The 23,268-nt window shown below is 48.2% G+C and overlaps 1 protein-coding gene across 4 annotated transcripts in view; it reads left to right on the forward strand.

Moving 5' to 3' along the window:
* The window catches only part of aunip (aurora kinase A and ninein interacting protein), a 30,272-nt gene extending 11,781 nt beyond the window's left edge, over positions 1–18,491 (forward strand). The window contains exons 1-4 of one of the 4 annotated variants that reach the window (XM_080181893.1): positions 7,383–7,420; positions 11,541–11,654; positions 13,975–14,119; positions 16,878–18,491. In XM_080181893.1, the coding sequence (XP_080038019.1) occupies positions 11,556–11,654; positions 13,975–14,119; positions 16,878–18,019 (1,386 nt within the window). In that variant the 5' untranslated portion in view covers positions 7,383–7,420; positions 11,541–11,555 and the 3' untranslated portion in view covers positions 18,020–18,491. Of the gene's footprint in view, positions 1–7,382; positions 7,421–7,493; positions 7,501–10,196; positions 10,344–11,540; positions 11,655–13,974; positions 14,120–16,877 lie in introns of those variants that run through there. The other 3 variants (XM_080181896.1, XM_080181894.1, XM_080181895.1) reach the window with 3 other exon arrangements.
* The last annotated feature ends 4,777 nt before the right edge of the window (positions 18,492–23,268 follow it).

The following is a 23,268-nucleotide window of genomic DNA, read 5'->3' on the forward strand; positions in this document are numbered from 1 at the left end:
CTGATCCCTGTAATCCGCTTAGTTTATCGCCAGTCCCTGATTAATTCTTCCCAACGCAGAGCCGAGCCCTCCATCTGCTGCGGGAATCATTCCGTCGTGATTGCGGCCTCTAAAAACAGCTCCATCTGATTAGCAACTTTGCCAAGCTCCCCCTTTTAATTACTGTGTCCCACTAGAAGCCCTGAGATCCTTTAATATGGTCCCACGTCACCTACAAGTGCCATAGATATGGTATCAATGAATTCCATTCAAATCAAGTGGACTCATCTATCCGCCACTGGTCCCTGGAACCATCGATCGACTGATTGGGGCACAAAAGGCCATTCAGCCCATTGTGTTTGCGCGAGCAAATGGCAAAAACGGAGACGAGACGTTCATTTCTATCCCAGTTTCCAACACCTGGTCTGTAACCTTTAATTGTACGAGGATCCAGTTCATAGAATCCCCACAGGGCAGAAGGAGGCCATTTGGCCCATTGGTTCTGCACCAACTCTCCGATAAAGCACCTTACCCAGGCCCCCTCCAGGCTTAATCCCCATAACCTCCCGCATATCTCCCACTAATACCCCTAGCCTGCACATGTGTGGACGCTGAGGGGCAATTTAGCACAGCCAATACATCTAACCTGCACATCTTTCGACACTAAGGGGCAATTTAGTATGGCCAATCCATCTACCTGCACATCTTTGGACACTAAGGGACAATTTCAAATGGCCAATCCACCTAAGCTGCACATTTGGTGACACTAAGGGGCAATTTAGCATGGCCAATCTACACAACCCGCACATCTTTGGACACTAAGGGACAATTTAGCATGGCCAATCCACCCTAACCCACACATCTTTGAACACTAAGGGGCAATTTAGCATGACCAATCCACCTAACCTGCACATCTCTGGACATTAAGGGGCAATTTAACATGGCCAATCCATGTAACCCGCACACCTTTGGACATTAAGGGACAATTTAGCATGGCCAATCCACCTAACCTGCACATCTTTGGACACCAAAGGGCAATTTAGATGACCAATCCTCCTAACCTGCACAGCTTTGGAGTGTGGGAGGAAACCAGAGCACCCAGACACAAGGAGAACATCAGTCAGTTACCCCGAGGCTGGAATTGAACCTGGCTCCCTGGCGCTGTGAGGTCACAGTGCTAACCACTGTTCCAACATGTATCACTTTGCAGGTTCCAACACTCTTGATGCAGATTCTTTTAAAAAAGCTGTTTCAGCTTCAGCTGTACAAGATAGTGAGGGGTGTGGACAAGGTGAGTAGAGAGCAACTCTTCCCTTTGGTTTGAGGGGTCAATCACAAGGGGGGCACACATGTCGCCAAATTCCCCTCCAATTCGATTTTCAAGTTTGCTGACAACACCAATGTAGTGGGTCGGATCTCAAACATTGATGAGACAGGGAATGCGGTAAAGAATCTGGTGAACTGACGCGGCAACAATAATGTGTCCCTCAATGTCAACAAAACGAAGGAGATTGTCATCGAGGAAGCGTAAAGGAGAACATGCCTGTGTCTACATCAATGGGGACGAAGTAGAAAGGGTCGAGAGCTTCAAATTTTTAGGTGTCCAGATCATCAACAATCTGTCCTGGTCCCCCCATGCTGACACTATAGTTAAGAAAGCCCCACCAATGCCTCTACTTTCTCACAAGACTAAGGAAATTTGGCATGTCCGCTATGACTCTCACCAATTTGTACAGATGCACCACAGAAAGCATTCTTTCTGGTTGTATCACAGCTTGGTATTATGGGCTCCTGCTCTGCCCAAGACCACAAGGAGCTACAAAAGTTGTGAATGTAGCCCAATCCATCACACAAACCAGCCTCCCATGCTGTCTACACTTCCTGCTGCCTCGGCAAAACAGCCAAGGACCCAATGCACCCCAGACATTCTCTCTTCCACCTTCTGAATGGAGGCCTTCCATGGTTCTGAATGGAGGGCTGTGACAAGTGGTGTTCCTCAGGGATCAGTGCTGGGACCTTTGCTGTTTGTAATATATAAATGATTTTGGAGGAAAATGTAACTGGTTTGATTAGTAAGTTTGCGGATGACACAAAGGTTGGTGGATTTGCGGATAGCGATGAGGACCATCAGAGGATACAGTAGGATATAAATCAGTTGGGGACTTGGGTGGAGAGATGGCAGATGGAGTTTAATCTGGACAAATGTGAGGTAATGCATTTTGGAAAGTCTAATACAAACAGGAAATATACAGCAAATGGCAGAACCTTTCAGAGTATTGATAGGCAAAGGGATCTGGATGTACAGGTATACAGATCACTGAAAGTGGCAATGCAGGTGGAGAAGGTAGTCAAGAAGGCATACGGCATGTTTGCCTTCATTGGCTGGGGCAAGTCATGTTACAGTTAGTTAGGCCGCACTTGGAATATAGTATTCAATTCTGGTTGTCACACTGCCAAATGGGGAGGCTTTGGAGAGTGCATAGAAAATATTTACCAGGATGTTGCCGGTATGGAGGGCGTTAGCTATGAGGAGAGGTTGGAGAAACTTGGTTTGTTCTTAGTATCTTTGGATATTAAGGGGCAATTTAGCATGGCCAATCAACCTAACCTGTACATCTTTGGAGTGTGGGAGGAAACCAGAGGACTTGGAGGAAACTCACGCAGACACAGAGCGAACGTGCAGACTCTGCACAGAAAGGGACCCAAACCGGGAATCAAACCTGAGTCCCTGGTGCTGTGAGGCAGCAGTGCTAACTATTGTGCCATCATGTATTGAGTTGCAGTTAAGACTGCATTGGGTTGTCCCCTGACCTATTACACCCACCTTATCCCCAGCATCCTTGATTCCCTCACTGAATATCCCCTGGGCCTTAGGACAGTTCTCTCTCAGAGAGACAGTATTCGTCACCGATCTACCTGTCACATCTCACCATCCAAAAAAAACCTGGCAAGCTTCCCACTCTCACACAAACACACCTGCCCGGATAGGTGGCCCGCTGACTGTTGGCAAACACACTGCTGTGTTTACAGTCAGGCGATCTCATTGAGGGCGACACAACCGGTCAAACCGCAAGGGCAAACTACCACCTACCCACAGCTGAAAGTCACCTTCAGCCCGTCGACCCACCCGGAGATCAGATTACCCAAGGTGGTTGGCACCTCGACAGGGCATCTCAAAGCCCCTCTCGCGGTGAGGGGCTTGTATGCAACATAAGAACATAAGAAATAGGAGCAGGAGTAGGCCATCTAGCCCCTCAAACCTGCCCCGCCATTCAGTAAGATCATGGCTGATCTGGCAACGTGGGGGCCATGGTGACAGAGGGAATGCGGCAATGCTTTGTGGTACGCAGTAAACTCCAACAAGCATTACCCTGAAAAAAGTCATCAGTCCTGGTTCAGGGATATCTATTCACCCAGGGCTCCAGGAAGCAATAACCCTGCTCTGATTTCACGAGTGACCATCACGGGATGTTTCATCAGGGAATTACGGAACAGTTACGCCACAGAGGAGCCATTTGGTCCAACGTGTGTGCACTGGTTCCCCAAATGGGACATCATGAATTAGTGCCACTCCCTCTCCCTGTAACCTCCTCCAGCCTCCCTACACCCCTCCCGATCTCTGTAACCTCCTCCAGCCCCTACACCCCCTCCCCATCTCTGTAACCTCCTCCAGCCCTGACAACTCTCCCTATCTCTGTAATCTCCTCCACCCCTCCCTATCTCTCTAACCTCCTTCACCACCTACAATCCTATCTCTGTAACCTCCTCCAATCCCTACACTTCTCTCTATCTCTGTAACCTCCTCCAACCCCTACACCCCCTCCCTATCCCTGTAACCTCCTCCAACCCCAACAACCCTCCCTGTCTCTGTAACCTCCTCCAGCCCCTATACCCCCTCCCTATCTCTGTAACCTCCTCCAACCCTCTACACCCCTATCTCTGTAACCTCCTCCAGCCCCTATACCCCCTCCCTATCTCTGTAACCTCCTCCAACCCTCTACACCCCTCCCTATCTCTGTACCCTCCTCCAGCCCCTACACCGCCTCCCTATCCCTGTAACCTCCTCCAGCCCCAACAACCCTCCCTATCTTTGTAACCTCCTCCAGCCCCTATACCCCCTATCTCTGTAACCTCCTCCAACCCCTACACCCGCTCCCTATCTCTGTGACCTCCCCCAGCCCCAACAACCCTCCCTACCTCTGTAACCTCCTCCAGTACCTACACTTCTGTCTCTGTAACCTCCTCCAGCCCCTACACCCCTCCCTATCTCTGTAACCTGCCCCAGCCCCTCGACCTCCCTATCTCTGTAATCTCCTCCAGCCCCTACAGACCTCCCTATCTCTGTAACCTCCTCCAGTCTCCTACACCCCCCTCCCTATCTCTGTAACCTCCTCCAGCCCCTACACTCCCTCCCTATCTCTGTAACCTCCTCCAGACCTACCACCCTCCAAGATCTCTGCAATCCTCCAACTCCAGCCTCTCAAGCATCCCCTGATTCCCATTGCTCCACCACTGATGGCCTTGCCTTCAGCTGCCTGGGATGGGGCCTTAAGCTCTGGACTTCCACCCTGAACCTCTCCGTCCATTAACCTAACCTTTTGGGTCACCTGTCACCTCTTAACCTGGTAAATCTTCTTTGATAATTTCTCATGCGTGGGGAAGAAGATGGAACATTTGGCCATGTGATGGCTGCTGTGAAAACACAAGTTTTATGAAATCATAGAATCCCTTCAGTGCAGGAGGCCGGTCGGCCCATTGAGTCTGCATTGACCACAATCCCACGAAACCCCTATCCCCGTTACCTCATGTATTTACCCTGCTAATCCCCCTGACACTAAGAAGCAATTTAACATGGCCCATCAACCTAACCTCTTTGGACACTAAGGGACAATTTAGCACGGCCAATCCACCTAAAGCAGACATCTTTGGAGCGTGGGAGGAAACTGGAGCACCCGGAGGAAACCCATGCAGACACAGGGAGAAGGTGCAAACTCCACACAGACAGTGACCCAAGGGCAGGATTGAAGCTGGGTCCCTGGATGAGGCAGCAGTGCTCACCACTGTACTGCCCCACTTCAGGCGCCCCCCAAGTCATTGACTGAATGTTGTAAATGAGATACTCCATGCTGTGTGCAAGTGTGTATGCGCACATATGTGTATCAAAGACTGCATCAACTAATTGGATGGATTGTTTCCCAAAACCTTGAATCAGGAATTGATATCTGGAAATTGTGGTGTGGCATAGTGGTTAGCACTGCTGCCTCACAGCGCCAGGGACCCGGGTTAGATTTCCAGCTTGGCTCACTATGCAGAGTCTGCTCGTTCTCCCCATGTCTGCGTGGATTTCCTTCGGGTGGTCTGGTTTCCTCCCACAGATGTGCAGGTTAGGTGGACTGGCCATGCTAAGTTGCCCCTTAGTGTCCAAAGATGTGTAGGTTAGGAGGATTGGCTATGCCAAATTGCCCCTTAGTGTCCAAAGATGTGTAGATTAGGAGGATTGGCTATGCTAAATTGCCCCTTAGTGTCCAAAGATGTGCAGGTTAGGTGGGATTGGCCATGATAAATTGCCCCTTAGTGTCAGGGGGATTGGCTAAGTTAAATGCATGGGTTTTCGGGGATGGGGCCTGGGTGGGAATGTTGTCAGTGCAGGCTCGATGCACTGAATGGCCTCTTTCTGCACTGCAGGGATTTTATGATGTTTTACACATACAACCAGCTTATCTTGCTAAACAATCCTGCCTCTTCCCCCCACTTCCCCATCACAGTCTATCCGTCACAATCGTTGATATTATCCTCCTCACTCTTGGTGCTGGCTGCCCCTGGTCGTTGGAAATGCAGACTGCTGCAATTGTTTTGGGAGAAACACAGAATGGAAAACAGTCTTGTTTCTCCTGCAACACTCAAAGATTAAGATTGTTACTGCAACAGACAGTGAAAGCAAAAGCCCATCGCCCGCTCTTCCAACCTTGGAGCATTGCTGCCACCTTTCTGTCTGTGCTGCCTACTACACCAGCTGGCTTTTTCACCCACCCTCATTGCTCCCCCCAAACATCGAAGGTGCGGATCCCGCGCTGAGGCACAGTCTTCAGAACTCCCTCTCTCCTGCCCTGCGTTATCAGGGGGGCAGGAATGGAGCTCAGGTGAGAAGAGCAAAGGCAAGTGTCGACTTAGGCTTGTCAGACTTGGGGTGACACGGTGGCACAGTGGTTAGTGCTGCTGCCTCATAGCGTCAGGGGGATCTGGGTTTGATTCCCGGCTTGGGTCACTGTCTGTGTGGAGTCAGCACGTTCTCCCTGTGTCTGCGTTGGGTTTCCCCCAGGTGCTCCAGTTTCGTCCCAAAGTCTGAAAGATGTGGAGGTTAGGGGAATTGACCAGGCTAAATTTTCCCTTAGCGACAGGGGAGATTAGCAGGGTAAATGTGTGGGGTTATGGGGCCAGGACCTGGGTGGGATTGTGGTCAGTGCAGACTTGATGGGCTGAATGGCCTCCTTATGTACTGTCTGGATTCCGTGGAATTACACTGAGCCTACAGTGGAGGAGATTGGACGGTGGAAACAGGAGGAGGCCATTTAGCCCCTCTTCTAGATTCTAGCTGACCTGTGATCTAGCTCCACGCACCCAGATTTGCCCCAAAACCCTGTGGCGCAGTGAGAATGAATCTAACACTGGTTGTCAGAAAGACCCATCTGGGTCTCCAATGTCCGTCTAGGAATGGAAATCTGCTGTCCTTACCCGGTCTGGCCTACTTGTGACTCCAGAGCCATCTTTGCCTTGTCCCCCTCCACTTCTCCCTCAGACCAATCCCCCCCCATACCTTTCCCTCCTCTCTCATTGCCTCCTCCTCCCTCAATGCCTCTTCCCTCAATTCCTCCTCCGCCTCAATGCCTCCCCTCCTCCCTCAATGCCACCACCCCCTTCCTCAATTCCTCCTTCATTGCCTCCTCCTCCTCCCTCACTGCCTCTTCCTCCTCCCTCAATATCTCCTCCTCCTCCCTCAACAGCTTCTCCTTCTCCATCCCTCTCCCTCCTCTCTCAACTTCTCCTCCCCCCCCTCAATGCTTCCTCTCCCTCAATGCCTCCTTCTCCTTCAATGCCACCTCCTCCTCTCTCTCAATGCCTCCTCTTTCCCCCTCCTACCACCCTCGAGACCTCACCTTGCCTAGCAACAAGGGGCAGGCGCGCCAACTGCGGCCGCACGCGAGCCCGCCCCCCCCGGGGGGGGGGGAAAAGAGGACGCCCGTGACGTCATCGCGCACACCCCGCCCCCTGCCCCGGGGCCCCCGCAGATCTGTAAATTCAGCTGCCACGGGGCCGCGGACGCCTGTGACGTCAGCGCGCAGGCAGGTAGGAGCGCGTGGGGAAGGCGGGAGAGGGAGCGAGTCCGACCTGAAGCGGCGGCAGCAGCAGCGGCGGTGGCGGGGAGCGGGTTTCTAACTCGCCGGTAAGGGGCAGGCGGGGCACTTGCCAGCCCGGGTTTACCTCAGGTTTACCTTGGCCCCGGCCCGGGGTTCTAACTCCCCGGTTTTACCTCAGGTTCCCGCTTCAATCACCATCTTCTTCTGTTCCAGCTTTTCACCCTCCCGCTTGTAGATGGAGGTGAAGGAAAGGAGTGAGGAGCTCAGGAAGAGGCCCTTCGGCCAGTCGAGTCTGTACTAGCCCCCCCAAACCCTTCACCCAGAGTCCCCACTCCTCACTCCGCCATCCAAAAAGCGCCCTGAGACTCCCTTCATCTGGACCTGGAGGAGAAGAGATCAGGAAGAGGCCCTTCGGCCCATCATGCCTGTACTAGCATCCACCCCTCTGCCCCACCCTTCACCCAGACACCCCACTCCTCACCCCACTACCCAGATACCGCCCTGAGACTCCCTTCATCTGGACCTGGAGGAGGAGAGAAATCATCTGGAATGAGAAATGAGGAGCTCAGGAAGATGCCCTTCAGCCCATCATGTATATACTAGCCTCTCTCGTTCCCCTCCCAACCCCACTCTGAAAGACCTTGTCCTAGTTGGTCCCACTCTTCTTCCCCGCCCCCCGCACTGCTCCCTGATTACCCTTTTTCCAGTTGGATCTGGACCTTGAAGAGAAGAAGAATCGTCCGGAATGAGATTGGGAGAGAGGCTCACTCAGAGACCCTTCAGTCCATCATGCCTGTACTAGCCCCACCCCTTTCTCCTGAAAGAATTGACCCAATAGGTCCCATTCTTTTCCCCCTCCACACCGCCCTGTGATTCTCCTTTCTTTCTGAGTCTGGACCTTGAGGTGAAGAAATATCATCTGGAGTGAGAATTGAAGAGGCCAATCGGCCCATCATTACACCTGTATTAGCTCTCCCTTTGAAAATGTTGTCCCAATTGGCCTCCCTACCACTGCCCTGTGATTTTCTTTTCCTTTCAAGTGTTTATCCAATTTCATTTTTTTTAAAGTTCCTCTTGAAATCGGCTTCCACTGGATCACCACATTTACAGAAATAACATTCTCCCCGTCTCCCCTACTACCCTCTGATCCTTTTCCTGACCCTCCTGCTTCTGAAAAGGTTTTCTCCTTATTTGTTATCCCTCACCACATTCAAACACCTCTATTTAATCTCTCCTTAAACTCTGTTGGAGGCCCTTCAGCCCATTGTATCTGTCATCCAGCACCTATCCATTCTATACAAGGGCAACAATCTTAGCCTTTCTCTGGGACTGTTTCAATATTTACCCCAAAATTATTTATATATAACCTTTACAGATGTACTGTAGACCGCTTCCCATCCAGGTGAGAATTATAGCAGCCAGGATTAAATGGCGGAGCAGACTTGATGGGCTGAATGGCTGAATTCTGCTCCTAAATCTTAGGTATCACTGCTTGGTATGGGCTCCTGCTCTGTCCAAAACTGCAAGAAACTACAAAGGGTCATGAACGAAGCCCAGTCCCTTGACGCAAACTAGCCTCCCATCTGTTGACTCTGTCTACACTTCCCGTTTTCTCGGGGGAAAAGCAGCCAGCATAATTAAGGACCCCACACATTCCGGACATTCTCTCTTCCACCTTCTTCTGTCGGGAAAAAGATACAAAAGTCTGAGGTCACGTACCAACTGACTCAAGAACAGCTTCTTCCCTGCTGCTGTCAGACTTCTGAATGGACCTACCTCACATTAAGTTGATCTTTCTCTACACCCTCGCTATGGCTGTAACATTACATTCTGCACTCTCTCCTTCTCTATGAACAGTATGCTTTGTACAGTATGCAAGAAACAATACTTTTCACAGCACACGAATACAAGTGACAATGACGAATCAAATCAAAATATAAAAGAAAGCGTGGTTTAGCTACCCATTTTGACATTGCAAGCTTTGTGTTCTTGCTGTGCGCAAATTGGCTGCCACATTTAGACGGTGGTTATGTTTCAAGTGGTGTTTAATTGACCGTGATGCCCTCTGGGTTACAAGGTGTTGTATAATTGCAAACGCCCCCTTTTTTATAATTCATCCCTGCCCCGCCCCTCTCCGCTCCACCCACCCCCCCACAGCTCCTCCCTTGGCATCGTCATACTTCAGTTGCTGAGAGTAAGTGTGCAGGTAGCAGGCAGTAAAGAAGGCAAATGGTATGTTGGCCTTCATAGCGAGAGGATTCGAGGATAGGGATATTTTGCTGCAATTGTACACGGCATCAGTGAGGCTACACCAGGAGTGCTGTGTGCAGTTTTGGTGTCCTTATCTGAGAAAGGATGTCCTTGCCATAGAGGGAGTACAGTGAAAGTTTAGAACAAAGAACAGTACAGCGCAGGAACAGGCCCTTCGGCCCTCCTGCAGTGATCACATTGTCCTATCCAGACCAGCCACCTCGATTCTCCATCTATTCGTGGGACTATCCAGATAAGTCTGAAATGTCACTAACGTGTCTGCTTCAACCACCTCTCTTGGCAGTGCATTCCAGGCCCCCACCACCCTCTGTAAAAAAAAACCTGCACATCTCCACTGAACCTTCCCCCCCCCCCACCCCCCTTATCTTGAACTTGTGCCCCCTTCTAATTGTCATTTCTGCCCCTGGGAAAAAGCTTCCAACTGTTCACCCTATCCATACCCCTCATAATTTTATAAACTTCTATCAGGTCACCCCTCAGCCTCTGTCTTTCCAGGGAGAACAATCCCAGATAATTCAATCTCTCCTCATAGCTAATACCCTCCATACAGGGCAACATTCTGATAAACATTTCCAAAGCCTCCACATCCTTTCAGTAGTGTTTACTCAGACTGATTCCTGGGATGGCAGGTCTGACATGAGGAGAGACTAAGTCGGTTAGGACAGACATATAAAGCACAGCTCTGTCTGAGGCCAGAATTCTCCATTCACCTGACGAAGGGAGAAACCCCGAAAGCTTGTGAGTTTACTATCAAATAAATTGGTTGGACTTAAACCTGGTGTTGTCAGACTTTTTACTGTGTTTACCCCAGTCCAACGCCGGCATATCCACATCATGAAATTTCTTCACCCAGAGGTTGGTGAATGTGTGGAATTCACTCCCACAGAAAGTAGTTGAAGTTGTGTGATTTCAAGAAGAAATATTTTTGATTTGATTTATTGTTGTCACGTGTATTAACATACAGTGAAAAGTATTGTTTCTTGCATGCTATACAGACAAAGCATACCATTCATAGAGAAGGAAAGGAGCAAGAACAGAATGTAGTGTTACAGTCATAGCTAAGGTGTAGAGAAAGATCACCTTAAGGTAGGTCCATTCAAAATTCTTGACAGCAGGGAAGAAGCTATTCTTGGATCGGTTGGTACGTGATCTCAGACTTTGGTATCTTTTTCCTGACGGAAGAAGGTGGAAGAGAGAATGTCCAGAGTGCATGGGGGGAATCCTTGATTATGCTGGCTGCTTTTCACGAGGCAGCGGGAAGTGTAGACGGTATCAATGGATGGGAGGCTGGTTTGCATGATGGGACTGGGCTACCTTCACAACTTTTTGCAGTTCCTTGCAGTCTTGGACATGGCAGGAGCCCATACCAAGCTGTAACACAACCAGAAAGATTGCTTTCTACGGTGCATCTGTAAAAGTTGGTGGGAGTTGTAGCTGACATGCCAATGGGAATAAAGCTCTTAGGGCTAAAGGAATGTGGGAGGAAAGGGTGGGATCAGGATATTATTGAATTTGATGATCAAAATGGCAGAGCGGATTTGATGGGCTGAATGGCCTACTCCTATTTTCTATGGTTCTCACCTCGATCCAATCCTTCACCTTCCCCAACTCCCAACACAAATCCTCTCTCCATCCTAAAATTGTTATATATTCTGTTGGATAATGTGTGCGTAATGTTGAGTGAAAAGGGGGTTGAGCGAGAGTTTAAGTGCAACCACTGACGCTCATGCTTTTCACAAACAATGATGGACTTGCCAGATAAAGGAGCAGTGCTTCAAAGGCTCATGATCTCAAATAAACCTGTTGGGACTCTAACCCAGTGTGTTGTTGAGACTGCTTTCCGGAAGGAAAGGCCCAAGATAAATGCCACTTCACCCAATATTGCGCTGTCCAACTGCAGTGATCTATTAGTGTGTTTTTTTTTGTCTTGACCAGTTTCTATCCTACGGTATGTCATCGACGAAACGCAAGAAGAAATTGGGAAGCCCGAAGGTGGAGGAATGTGGGATTTGGTTAGACACAAGGGAGCTAAAGAGGAGAAAAATGGAGGTCAGTGCTCTTGGGATTGGTGTCACCTTGTTTTGGGAATAACAGGTCCAAAATGCTTGGTTTTTCTTCCCATCTTTCCAAAGATGTTCGCCCTTGGTGCTATTGTTTCAAACATCCTCTTCTTGTCCGAGTGGCCATTTCACCGTGACAATACCCAGCAGTGATCCGTGAAATGACACTATAACAATCCCAGTGTGTCCTCCATGCTTGCTGTCGTAGGTGGCTCCCAGTCCAGCATAGAATCCCTACAGTGCAGAAGGAGGCCGTTTGGCTCTGCGAATCTGTACTGACTCTCTGCTGTGGAGATGCCGGCGTTGGACTGGGGTAAACACAGGAAGTAGTCTGACGACACCAGAATCGAGAACTCTCCATTCACCTGACAAAGGGACAAAGCCCGAAAGCTTGTGAGTTTACTATCAAATAAATTGGTTGGACTTTAACTTAGTGTTGTCAGACTACTTACTGACTCTCTGACACACTATCTTACCCAGGCCCCCTCCCTGCACCCTATCCCTGTAACGGCCACACATTTGACATGGCTAATCTATCTAACCTACACATTTTGGGACACTAAGGGGCAATTTATAACAGCCAATCCACCTAACCTACACATCTTTGGACATTAAGGGACAGTTTAACACGGCCAATCCACCCAACCCACACATCTTTGAACACTAAGGCACAATTTAGCATGGCCCAACCCTCTAACGTGCACATTTTTGGGCACTAAGGGGCAATTTAGCATGGCCATTCAACCTAACACGCACATCTTTGGAGTGTGGGAAGAAACCAGAGCACCCGGAGGAAACCCACACAGACATGGGGAGAATGTGCAGACTCTGCACAGACAGTGACCCAAGCCAGGAATTGAACCCAGGTCCCTGGCACTAGGAGGCAGCAGTACTAACCTACTGTGCCGCCCTGAGCAAAACCTTGTATTTTAAAAAATTCCATTCTCGTTCTCATTTTCTCTCCATTTCTTTACTTCCCCTATCCTTCTTAAGGGGTTAAAATCTGCCTATTTGCCAAGTGTTTGGTCACCTGTCCAAATATCTTCTCACATTAGCACAGTGGTTAGCACTGCTGCTTCACAGCACTAAGGACCTGGGTTTGATACCCAGCTTGGGTCATTGTCTCTGCGGAGTCTACACTTGTGCCCCGTGTCTGCATGGGTTTCCTCTGGGAGCTCTGATTTCCTCCCACACTCCAAAAATGTGCGGATTATGTTGATTGGCCATGCTAAATTGACCCTAGTCTTGGGGGGATTAGCAGGGTCAATATGTGGAGTTAACAGGAATAGAATGGGATTGTTGTCAGTGCAGACTCGATGGGCCAAATGGCCTCCTGTACTGTAGGGATTCTATGATTCCATGTGGCTCAGTGCTGAACTTGTGTCTGATTGTCACTCCTGTGGAGCTCCTGGGGACATTTGACCGTGAAAGGTTGCTCCAAAAGTTGTCACCACTCAATGGGGTGCCTGTATAGTGTAATTATTCTTTCTGTTATTGAAGTATTTGGATTGTTTGGCTTTTAGAGTAACTGAGGATACAGCTAGTCATTGGTAAACCCAGCCCAGTTCCAGAGTGCAGGCCAACCTGGTGATTGCTGACTCACTCCCATGTCAAACCGCACACGATCTTCACCCATTTCTGTACGTTACGGATTTGTACATAAAACAAAGAGGGCTTTGACAATTTCATTACAGACAGTAAGCAGGAAATACTCCTCCCTGATCAGAATGGCACAATGGTAGCGTGTTCAGCTCTGCTGCCTCACAGTGCCAGGGATCCGTGTTCAATTCCAGCTTTGTCTGTGCAGAGTTTGCACGTTCTCCCTGTGTCTGTGTGGGATTCTTCTGGGTTCCTCCTACAGTCCAAAGATGTGCAGGTTAGGTAGATTGGCCATGCTAAATTGCCCCTTAGTGTCCAAAGATATGTAGGTTAGGAGGATTAATCATGGTGAATGTATGGGGTTACGGAGATAACATGGGGGAGATGGCCTGGGTAAGACACTGTGTTGGAGAGTCAGTGCAGTCTCAATGGGTCGAATGGCCTCCTCCTGCAGTGCAGGGCTTCTAGGATTGAAAGATCCTGTTGGCAGGAATGGCTGGGAAATGTCGGGCAGCAAAAGTCTCCATTTATATAGGTGGAACTGGAGGATTCCGAATGCAGTGTCTTGAGTTTTCCAGAGTATTCTGGCTGGGGCCTAATCACTGATGCAGATTAGAGCATTCAAACATATTCCCATTTTACTGTTTCTGGCTTTCAGTTCCTGCTGATTATTCCTAACTTTCCCTATTTTTTTAAATTTTGTTTTTCAGCCCCCTTCCGTTTCTAAACTGCTGGGCCCTCTGTCCAGAAGGAACTACAACATTGATGTGGCTGTAAATTTCACACAGACGAGGGCTCTCCAGCAGTGTGTCAGGCAGACGACCGTCTCTTCCTTCTTCCTTCCAACGTCTGGAGGTACAGTAACCTTGCTTTGCCTTGCTTCGTTTTGTGGACACAGCAGTGGGATAACAAAAATTTCAAACACATTTGAAAATGCTCAGGTGCACGAACTGTCATTGAACTCAACAGCTCCCTCTCACTGAGTTACAGTGGTTCAGAGAATCGCGAGGGTGCAGAGACAAGCCATTCAGGCCATCAGGCCTGCAATCCCATCCAGGTCCTATCCCTGCAACACTATGTATTTACCCTAGTCCCCCTGACACTACGGGGCAATTTACCAAGGCCAGTCCACTGAACCTACACATCGCTGGACACTAAGGGGCAACCCGATCCACGACTTAACATGATCATGGCTTGTCTGTTTTTCAAGTTCTACAATCCAACTTACTCCTGATAATCTTTGATTGCTGTGCCTAACAGGAGTCTTATTTACCTCTTCCACCACAGCATAGTGGCATTGCTGCCTCATAGCACCAGAAACATGAGTTCAATTCTGGCCTTAGGTCACTGTCTGTGAATGTGTGCACGTTCTCCCCATGGGTTTCTTCTGGGTGCTCCGATTTCCTCCCATACCAAAGATGTGCGGGTTAGATGGATTGGCCATGCTAAATTGCCCCTTAATGTCCAAAGATGTGTAGGTTAGGAGAATTGGCAGGATAAGATGTTGGGATTGAGCCTGTTTTATGACTCTGTCGGAGAGTCGGTGCAGACTTGATGGACCGATTGGCCTCTTTCTACACAGTAGGAATTCTGTGAAAACTAACCAACAATTCCTATGGATATACGTTATCTGTGAAAATTATTTAAGTGCATTTCGTAACAGCTCAAAGTCGACTTCCAACAAGTGTAAATCAGATCTGTTTCTCTCAATGCAGTGTGTGGTGCCACACTTACAATTGCAATTTCTGTTTTCAGTGTTTATGTTGTACCAAATATACAGCACGAGGGGTTTTCCATGCTTACCAACCCCTCTGTATACTAGGGTGGGAGGCTCCCAGGCGCTGGCTATTCCCCGTCAAGCCTTTGCAGCGATGCCTCAAGCTTCAGTGCATCCTTTAGTCCTGCACTACACCAAATAACCGTTAACATAAATTAGTTAGTTCCTCTGCCGTGATTCCTCCTTTTGGGGCCTGGTCACAGGAACGATGATAAATAAGCTTCAATGCTTGTTGGGATTGTGGTGCAAGGCCAGTTAGAGTCCAGATGTTGAAGGAGGTTTCTGCTAATTAATAGCACCAAATAAATCCCTGACTAGTGACTACTTAGAAACATAGAAGATATGAGCAGGAGGTGGCCATTTGGCTCTTCGAGCCTGCTTCACCACTCATCACCATCATGGCTGATTGTCCAACTCAATACCCTCATCCTGCTTTTTCCCCATAACCTTTGATCCCATTTGCTCCCAAGTGCTATATCCAGCTGCCTCTTGAATACATTCACTGTTTTGGTATCAACTACTTCCTGTGGTAATGAATTCCACAGGCTCACCACTGTTTGGATGAAGAAATGTCTCCTCATCTCCATCCAGACTGTGACCCCTGGTTCTGGACTCCCCCCACCATCGGGAACATCCTTCCTGCATCTACCTTGTCTAGACCTGTTAGAATTTTATAAGTCTCTGAGATTCCACCCCTCATTCGTCTGAACTCCAGCGAAAACAATCCTAACCTAGTCAATCTCTCTTCGTACATCAGTCCCTCCATCCCCGGAATCAGCCTGGTAAACTTTCGCTGCATTCCCTCGACAGCAAGAACATCCTTCCTCAGAAAAGGAGACCAAAACTACCCTTGGGTGAGGATAAATTATGAAAGCCACAATAATTAGAGAAAAGGAGTGGCTTTTATTTTCCCCTCTTGTTGATGCTTTGAAATGTAATGTCTGAGGCGTGGTGTATTTGTGCCAGTGGAATATATGTTGGTGTCTTTACCCAGGGACTGGGGAGAATGTGGGACTCACTCCCACGGGGAGTGGGAGAATGTGGGACTCGCTGTCATGGGGAATAGTTGAGGTGAGTAGCACTGAGAAATATATGGGAGTGTTAGTGGGATAAACACACAAGGAAGAGAAGGATATGCTGATAGGGTGAGATGGAGCGGGGATGGGAGAAGGCGAGTGTGGGACAGAAATACCAGCATGGAACAGATGGGCTGATTGGCCTGTTTCTGCACAACTCTATCCTGTATATTGATAGTAACAAGTCTCTCACCACCAGGTTAAAGTGCAAAACGTTTATTTGGTAGCAGAAGCTTTTGGAGCACTGCTCCTTCATCAGGCGAGTGAAGAGTTGTGTTCACAAACAGAGCATAAACAGGCACAAACTCAATTTATAAGATACTGGTTGGAATGCGAGTCTTTACAGGTAATCAAGTCTCTATACAGGTACAGACAATGTGAGTAGAGAGAGGGCTAAGCACAGGTTAAAGAGATGCCTTTAGTCCTGCAGTACACCAAATAACCATTAACATAAATTAGTTAGTAATACTGCATTGTATTTTTTAAGGTTTACTTTAGAAATCCTCAGCATTACTTTAATTTTAAACTGCCATGAAGTAACATGACAGGACAGGACAGTTAGATTTTGCAAGCCCAGGCAAGTCGTGAGACTTCCTGACATGAACCCAAGATCCCGCTTGGTTGGGTCCGTCCTCGTGTGTGCAGAACGTGGCTATCAGTCTGTGCTCAGCGATGCATTTAAGCAGGTTGGGCAGTGCGGAGCAATAATTTAAAATAAAAATCAAAACCCAAGTTCCTGTTTCCCAATTATTTTTCACAGGTAAACTTACAGAACCGCCACGTAAGTCGTGCCTAGACGCTGCCTCAGCAGATTCTGGTCGTGGTGTCATTGGAAGGGAGCTGTGTGGAAGTCAGACCCAGCTGGCCATTGAGACTGATTTCTGCAGCGATGCCCTTGGCTGTTCCACTCCTGTAAGCCAGCAGGAGAAGTTGCCAGCCAGTTTGGGAGTGGAACGTGATAGCTCGGAGGAGAGGGAACTTCTCCATGGGGCGGCAGGAGGCAACACTACCCTAACTCTGAATGATCAGAGTTCCCAGGTCATCGAGCAAAGGCAGCATCTCTATTTCAGAGGCAGCACCAGCTCCAATATTGCTGCACGCGAGCTGGTGTCTGCGCGGGGGAGTGCGGACGAATCGACTGCCTCTGCTTGTGTTCCAAGTGTTCCCCCCGACAACTTAACCCAGCCGGATTTCAGTCAGGATTCACAAGGGAACCGTGTCATCTCGCACAGGAAGGCGACGGGGTCTCCTCTTGCCGAGGGAGGGGATTCAGACAGCTGGCTGCCTGTCGGGTCAGTGGCTCTGTGCACACAGGGTTTCGAAGCAGGGCTGTGTGGCCCTCTGGCCTCCACGCCACGAACTGCAAACCAAGAAAGAGGGCTGTGGAAAAGCCAGGCGCCGGCTGCTCCATGTTCGCCCAGGAAACTAAACCTGGTACGGGGTAGAGGTTCCTCCGCAGAGAATAAGGAAAATGTCTTTGCGTGCCCGGCACACCTGAGCCCAGCCTCTTCGAAAGGACCTCTGGGGCCGCAAGGAACCACACCACTCCTGGGTCGTCAGAATTCCTCCCACGCTGCCGGACCGCTGGCTTTTAAACGGCCTTGCAGTGACCAGAGCATGTTGTCGCTTTTATTCAGCCAGGACTCGCAGGGAAACAAGGTTATCTCGCACCGGCGTCCAGACAGCAGGCAGGGGGTGGCCCTTCCCGACAGCTGGAACCTTCCACTGGCTCGCTGTCCCAATATCCCAAACGGGGACAAAGGCTGCAGTGTGCCTCCAAACGTGAAGCTGTCTGATTCGGACCTTGCTGCGGAGTCCAAATATGAAGACGCACTCTGTCTGCAAGCAGATTCACTGTTTACACAAGATTCTGAAGGCTATGTGGTAATCAAACACCATTAAAAGGTTAATTAGAAGGTGGCACTGTGGTTAGCGCTGCTGCCTCATGGCGCCAGGGACCAGGGTTCGGTTCCCGGCTTGGGGTCACTGTATGTGTGGAGATTGCATGTTCTCCCCATGTCTGTGTGGGTGTCCTCCAGGTGCTCCAGTTTTCTCCCACAGTCGGAAAGACGCGCTGGTTAGGTGCATTGGCCGTGCTAAATTCTCCCTCAGTGCACCCGTACAGGCGCCGGAGTATGGTGACTAGGGAATTTTCATAGTAATCTCGTTGCAGTGTTAATGTTGGCCTGCTCATGACACTAATAACTTTAATCGATTGTCGTTTTTGTTTGGCTTCCCTGTTATCGCCTCCTGGTCCTGTGAGGCAAATTGAAAGATATTACAAAAATAAAGACTTTTCAAATCAAACAAAAAAATTTACTCAACATGTGAATTGTGTGAAACTCGTCAAAACGAGCAAACTCTGTGCAGACTCTGTACGCTCTTCCCGTGTCTGTGTGGGTTTTCTCCAGGTGCTCCAGTTTCCTCCCGTAGTCCGAAAGACGTGCCGATTAGATGCATTGGTCTGTGTTAAATTCTCCCTCGGTGTACCCGAACAGGAGTGTGATAAACAGTAACCATGTTGCAAGTGTTTCTCTGCTGTTTTGCAGACACTCCTGTTTAAAATTGGGGATTACTGCGACAAATAGCAGAAATGCAGAGACATCTGCTTAACTCTACTTGCCTCCCCTTTCAGGAGACTACAGCACTTCATTCAGGCTGATGTTTCCCCGGGCCGGTACTGAGGCAGTGCTGTACAGAGGAGGCAATGGCCTATTGCTAGGTTATTAATACAGAAACTCAGGTTGATGGGCTGGGCACTCCCCTGCCACTGCAGATGGTGGAATTTGAATTCAATTTTTTTTAAAAATCTGGAATTAAGAATCTACTGATGACCATGAAAACGTTGGTGAACCGGTAAGGTTTTTCCAACAGTGCCCTTTTAGGGAAGGAAATCTGCCATCCTTACCTGGTCTGGCCTATATGTGACTCCGGAGAGCTCCATAAATGTGAGGTCATCCATTTTGGTACGAAAAAACAGCAAAATGGACTATTATTTAAATGGTAAAAAATTGCAGCATGCAGGAATCTCAGAGTTGGTTTGCAGTGCAGCAGGCAATTAAAAAGGCAAATAGAATTTTGTCCTTCATTGCTAGAGGGATGGACTTTAAAAACACTGACGTTATGTTGCAACTGCATAAGATGCTGGTGAGGTCACACCTGGAGTACTGTGTACAGTTTTGGTCTCCTTACTTGAGAAAGGATATACTGGCACTGGAGGGGGTGCAGAGGAGATTCACTAGGTTGATTCCAGAGTTGAGAGGGTTGGCTTATGAGGAGAGACTGAGTAGACTGGGCAATACTCATTGGAATTCAGAAGAATGAGGGGAGATCTTATAGGAACTCATAAGATTATGAATGGAATAGATAAGATAGAAGCAGGGAAGTTGTTTCCACTGGTGGGTGAAACGAGAACTAGGGGGCATAGCCTCAGAATAAGGGGGAGCAGATTTAGGACTGAGTTGAGGAAGAACTTTTTCACACAAAGGGTTGTGAATCTGTGGAATTCCCTGCCCAGTGAAGCAGTTGAGGTTACCTCATTGAATGTTTTTAAGGCGAGGATAAATTTTTGAACAGTAAAGGAATTAAAGGTTATGGTGAGCGGGTGGTTAAGTGGAGCTGAGTCTACGGAAAGATCAGCCATGATCTTATTGAATGGCGGAGCAGGCTCGAGGGGCCAGATGGCCTACTCCTGCTCCTAGTTCTTATATTCTTATGTAGAACCATAGCAAGGTGGTTGACTCTTAACTGCACACCCCCCCCAATGTTTGGGAGGGGGGTGGGCAACTAAGGATGGGCAATAAATGCTGGCCCAGCCAGCGACACCCATGTCCCACAAATGAATAAAAAGAAAAGTGGAGATGCTGTCTTAAATCAGTTGTTAAACAGAGGCCCCCAGTGGGCGTAATAGACTCTGATGTGGAGGTACCAGCGTTGGACTGGGGTAAACACAGTCCTGGACTTTAACCTGGCGTTGTGAGACTTCTTACCACAATAAATCCCACAGCGCTCTTTTGAAGAAGGGCAAGGGTGTTCTCCCCCAGGCCCTATGTCCTGGTCAACATCTATCCCTCAACCAATGTATGTAAAAGAGGCTATCTGGTCATTCTCTCATTGATGGCTGTGAGAGAATGTTGTGTCATTTGCCTGGCATGCTTGCTATGTTACAACAATGACTACACTTCAGAAGTACTTTTCATTTTACTTGGGAGATGTTGGGCGTCACTGGCTGGGTCAGCATTTATTGCCCATCCCTAGTTGCTCTTGTTCAGAGGGGAATTAAGAGTCGACCACATTGCTGTGGCTCTGGAGTCACCATGTAGGCCAGACCAGGTAAGGATGGTACAGGGTGAAGTCTGTGAACCACTGTATGCAACCCTTCCTCTTCAGCTGTTATACAACTTTAATTTAAACACCTTCCAAGCATTCCAGTTTAAAGAGACAAACAAGGATAGTAATTAAATTATTTAACACTCCCAGTACCAACTCAAACATAAACAGTTGCAACTTATTAATTCTTTACTGAATCTTAACTCTAACCGAACATCAACTTTCAACTGAACTTTAATTTTTAAACTGCATATTAACGTTAACTAAATATCAACTGTAACTATTTAACTGAAAATAGATACTGCCAAGTTTAGGAAAACCTTGGCCAAGAAATATCCTCGATGTAGAATCTATCTTCTCTGAAGCATCCTTCAGGATATAAGCTTCTTCTTGCGATGGTTAGTCTCCTTGAGTTATCGCTGCCAAACAAACCATGCATGTGTCTTTTATCCACAATTCTCTACTCGCTTCTGGAAGATTCTGTCATCCTGCCAATGAATTGATCAGAAACTGTCATGTGGCTCAAACATCCAGTGAAATTACTCTTGAGCGACGCCATGATGCTTAGTTCATTTGACATGTACCATACACAGCAGCCATAAAAATCTGAGCCATGGTGCCTTGGTTAATGTAAACAACTTCCCGTCACTGGGCCAACACAGGGAGGTTCCGATCACAACTCCCAGACCAGAGCCTCTTTATGACCTGCATCTGGTTTTAACCTATAAGTTGATCAAAATTCCCAGCATGCTTAGCTCTCAGGCTGAACGGTCATTTTAAAGCCACTATTGCCATTATCATGGTTAAATCATTGTAGCCATTCTTTCTCTGTCCACAGTTATTTAGATTGAAAACCTGTTGTTCCAGTTTCGTTTGCAGTTCAGTCGCACGGTCCCGATCATTGGGTACTCGGTGAGGAGAGGGGTGGAGACCGAGGGATACCATTTTGAATTCCTGAGCCTGGCCAAGTTGGCCATTAGTCAGGCCAGGCAGCGAGTGATGGAGGAGGGTCATTGTAAGAGGAATTTTCCGAGATGTCCCATTGGGGTGTCTTGTACCCTGCCAATCTCACTCAACCAATACAGAGATTCGGAAAGTCAGCATGTAGTTAAAGAACAAACAGGAATTTATTGAATAATGCATCGCATCGTCAGGAGTCAAGGGTTGACTACTCTCTCTGACTTTACATTACGGACATAGAATTGATGTACTGTCCTGAACGCTTCAATCTCCCGGCCAGCTTTGTCACCCAGAGTGGAGGGTCCAATTACAATATTACCATTTGGAAAGATGCAGCAAAATCTGGGATCGTCAGCACGGTTTCGTGAGAGGTAAGTCCTGCCACACACATTTGATTGAATTCTTTGAAGAGGTAACTAAGTGTGTAGACGAATGTAGAGCAGTTGATGTCGTACGTGTGGATTTTAATAAGGCATTGATAAGGTTCCCCATGGTAGGTTCACGAAGAAAGTAAGGAGGTTGGGACAGAAGGAAATTTGGCCAATTGGATAAGTAACTGGCTGTCTCATAGAAGACAGAGGGTGGTGGTGGAGGAAAAATTTTCAGACTGGAGGCCAGTTACCAGTGGTGTACCACAGGGATCAGTGCTGGGTCCTCTGCTATTTGTGATTTTTATCAATGACTTGGAAGAGGAGCTGAAGGGTGGGTTAGTAAATTTGTTGGTGACACCAAGATTGGAGGAGTAGTGGATGAGGTGGAGAGCTCTCGTAGGCTGCAAAGAGACATTGAAAAGGATGCAGAGCTGAGCTGAAAGTGGCAGATGGAGTTCAACCCTGATAAGTGCGAGGTGATTCATTTTGGTAGGACAAACTTGAATGCGGATTACAGGCTCAACGGCAGGGTTCTGAGGAATGTGGAGGAACAGAGAGATCTTGGGATTCATATCCACGGATCTCTGAAGGTTGCCACTGAAGTGGATAGAGCTGTGAAGAAGGCTTATAGTGTTAGTGTTTATTAACAGGGGGTTTGAGTTTAAGAGCCTTGGGGTTATGCTGAAACTATACAGGACCTTGGTGAGACCACATTTGAAATATTGTGTGCAATTCTGGTCACCTCACTATAAGAAGGATGTGGAAGCATTGGAGAGAGTGCAGAGGAGATTTACCTAGATGCTGTTTGGAGGGTAGGTCTTATAAGGAAATGTTGAGGGAGCTGGAGTTTTTCTTTTCAAAGTGGAGAAGGATGAGAGGTGACTTAGAGGTTCATAAAATGATGAGGGGAATAGAGTGGACATGCAGAGACTTTCCTCGGGTGGATGTAGCTGTTACTAGGAGCATAACTTTAAGGTTCGCGGTGGGAGATATAGGAGGGATGTCCAAGGTAGATTCTTTACTCAGAGTAGTTGGGGTGTGGAATGCACTGCCTGATGTGATAGTGAGTCGGACACTTTAGGAACTTTCAAGCAGTTATTGGATAGGCACATAGGGCACACCAGAGTGATAGGGAGTGGGATAGCTTGATCTTGGGTTTGGACATGGCTCGGCACAACATTGAGGGCCGAAGGGCCTGTACTGTGCTGTTCTATGTTCTATTACACCTTAGCTAATAACATTGCACCTGTCAACAGGATTTGGAGATCATTAGCTCATTGCACTTAAGGTTCCTACCCCGTTACCTAGGAAACCGAACCCACTTACATCTGGTATATCCAAGGCCACAGTTGACATCTACTTTAATTTGATTTATTATTGTCATGTATTAACATACAGTGAAAAGTATTGTTTCTTGCACGCTATACAAAGCATACCGCTCATAGAGAAGGAAACGAGGGTGCAGAATGTAGTGTTACAGTCATATCTAGT

This window comes from Carcharhinus amblyrhynchos, unplaced genomic scaffold (assembly GCF_965287045.1).
Source record: "Carcharhinus amblyrhynchos unplaced genomic scaffold, sCarAmb.v2.hapA scaffold_43, whole genome shotgun sequence".
In the NCBI taxonomy this organism is placed as follows: domain Eukaryota; kingdom Metazoa; phylum Chordata; class Chondrichthyes; order Carcharhiniformes; family Carcharhinidae; genus Carcharhinus; species Carcharhinus amblyrhynchos.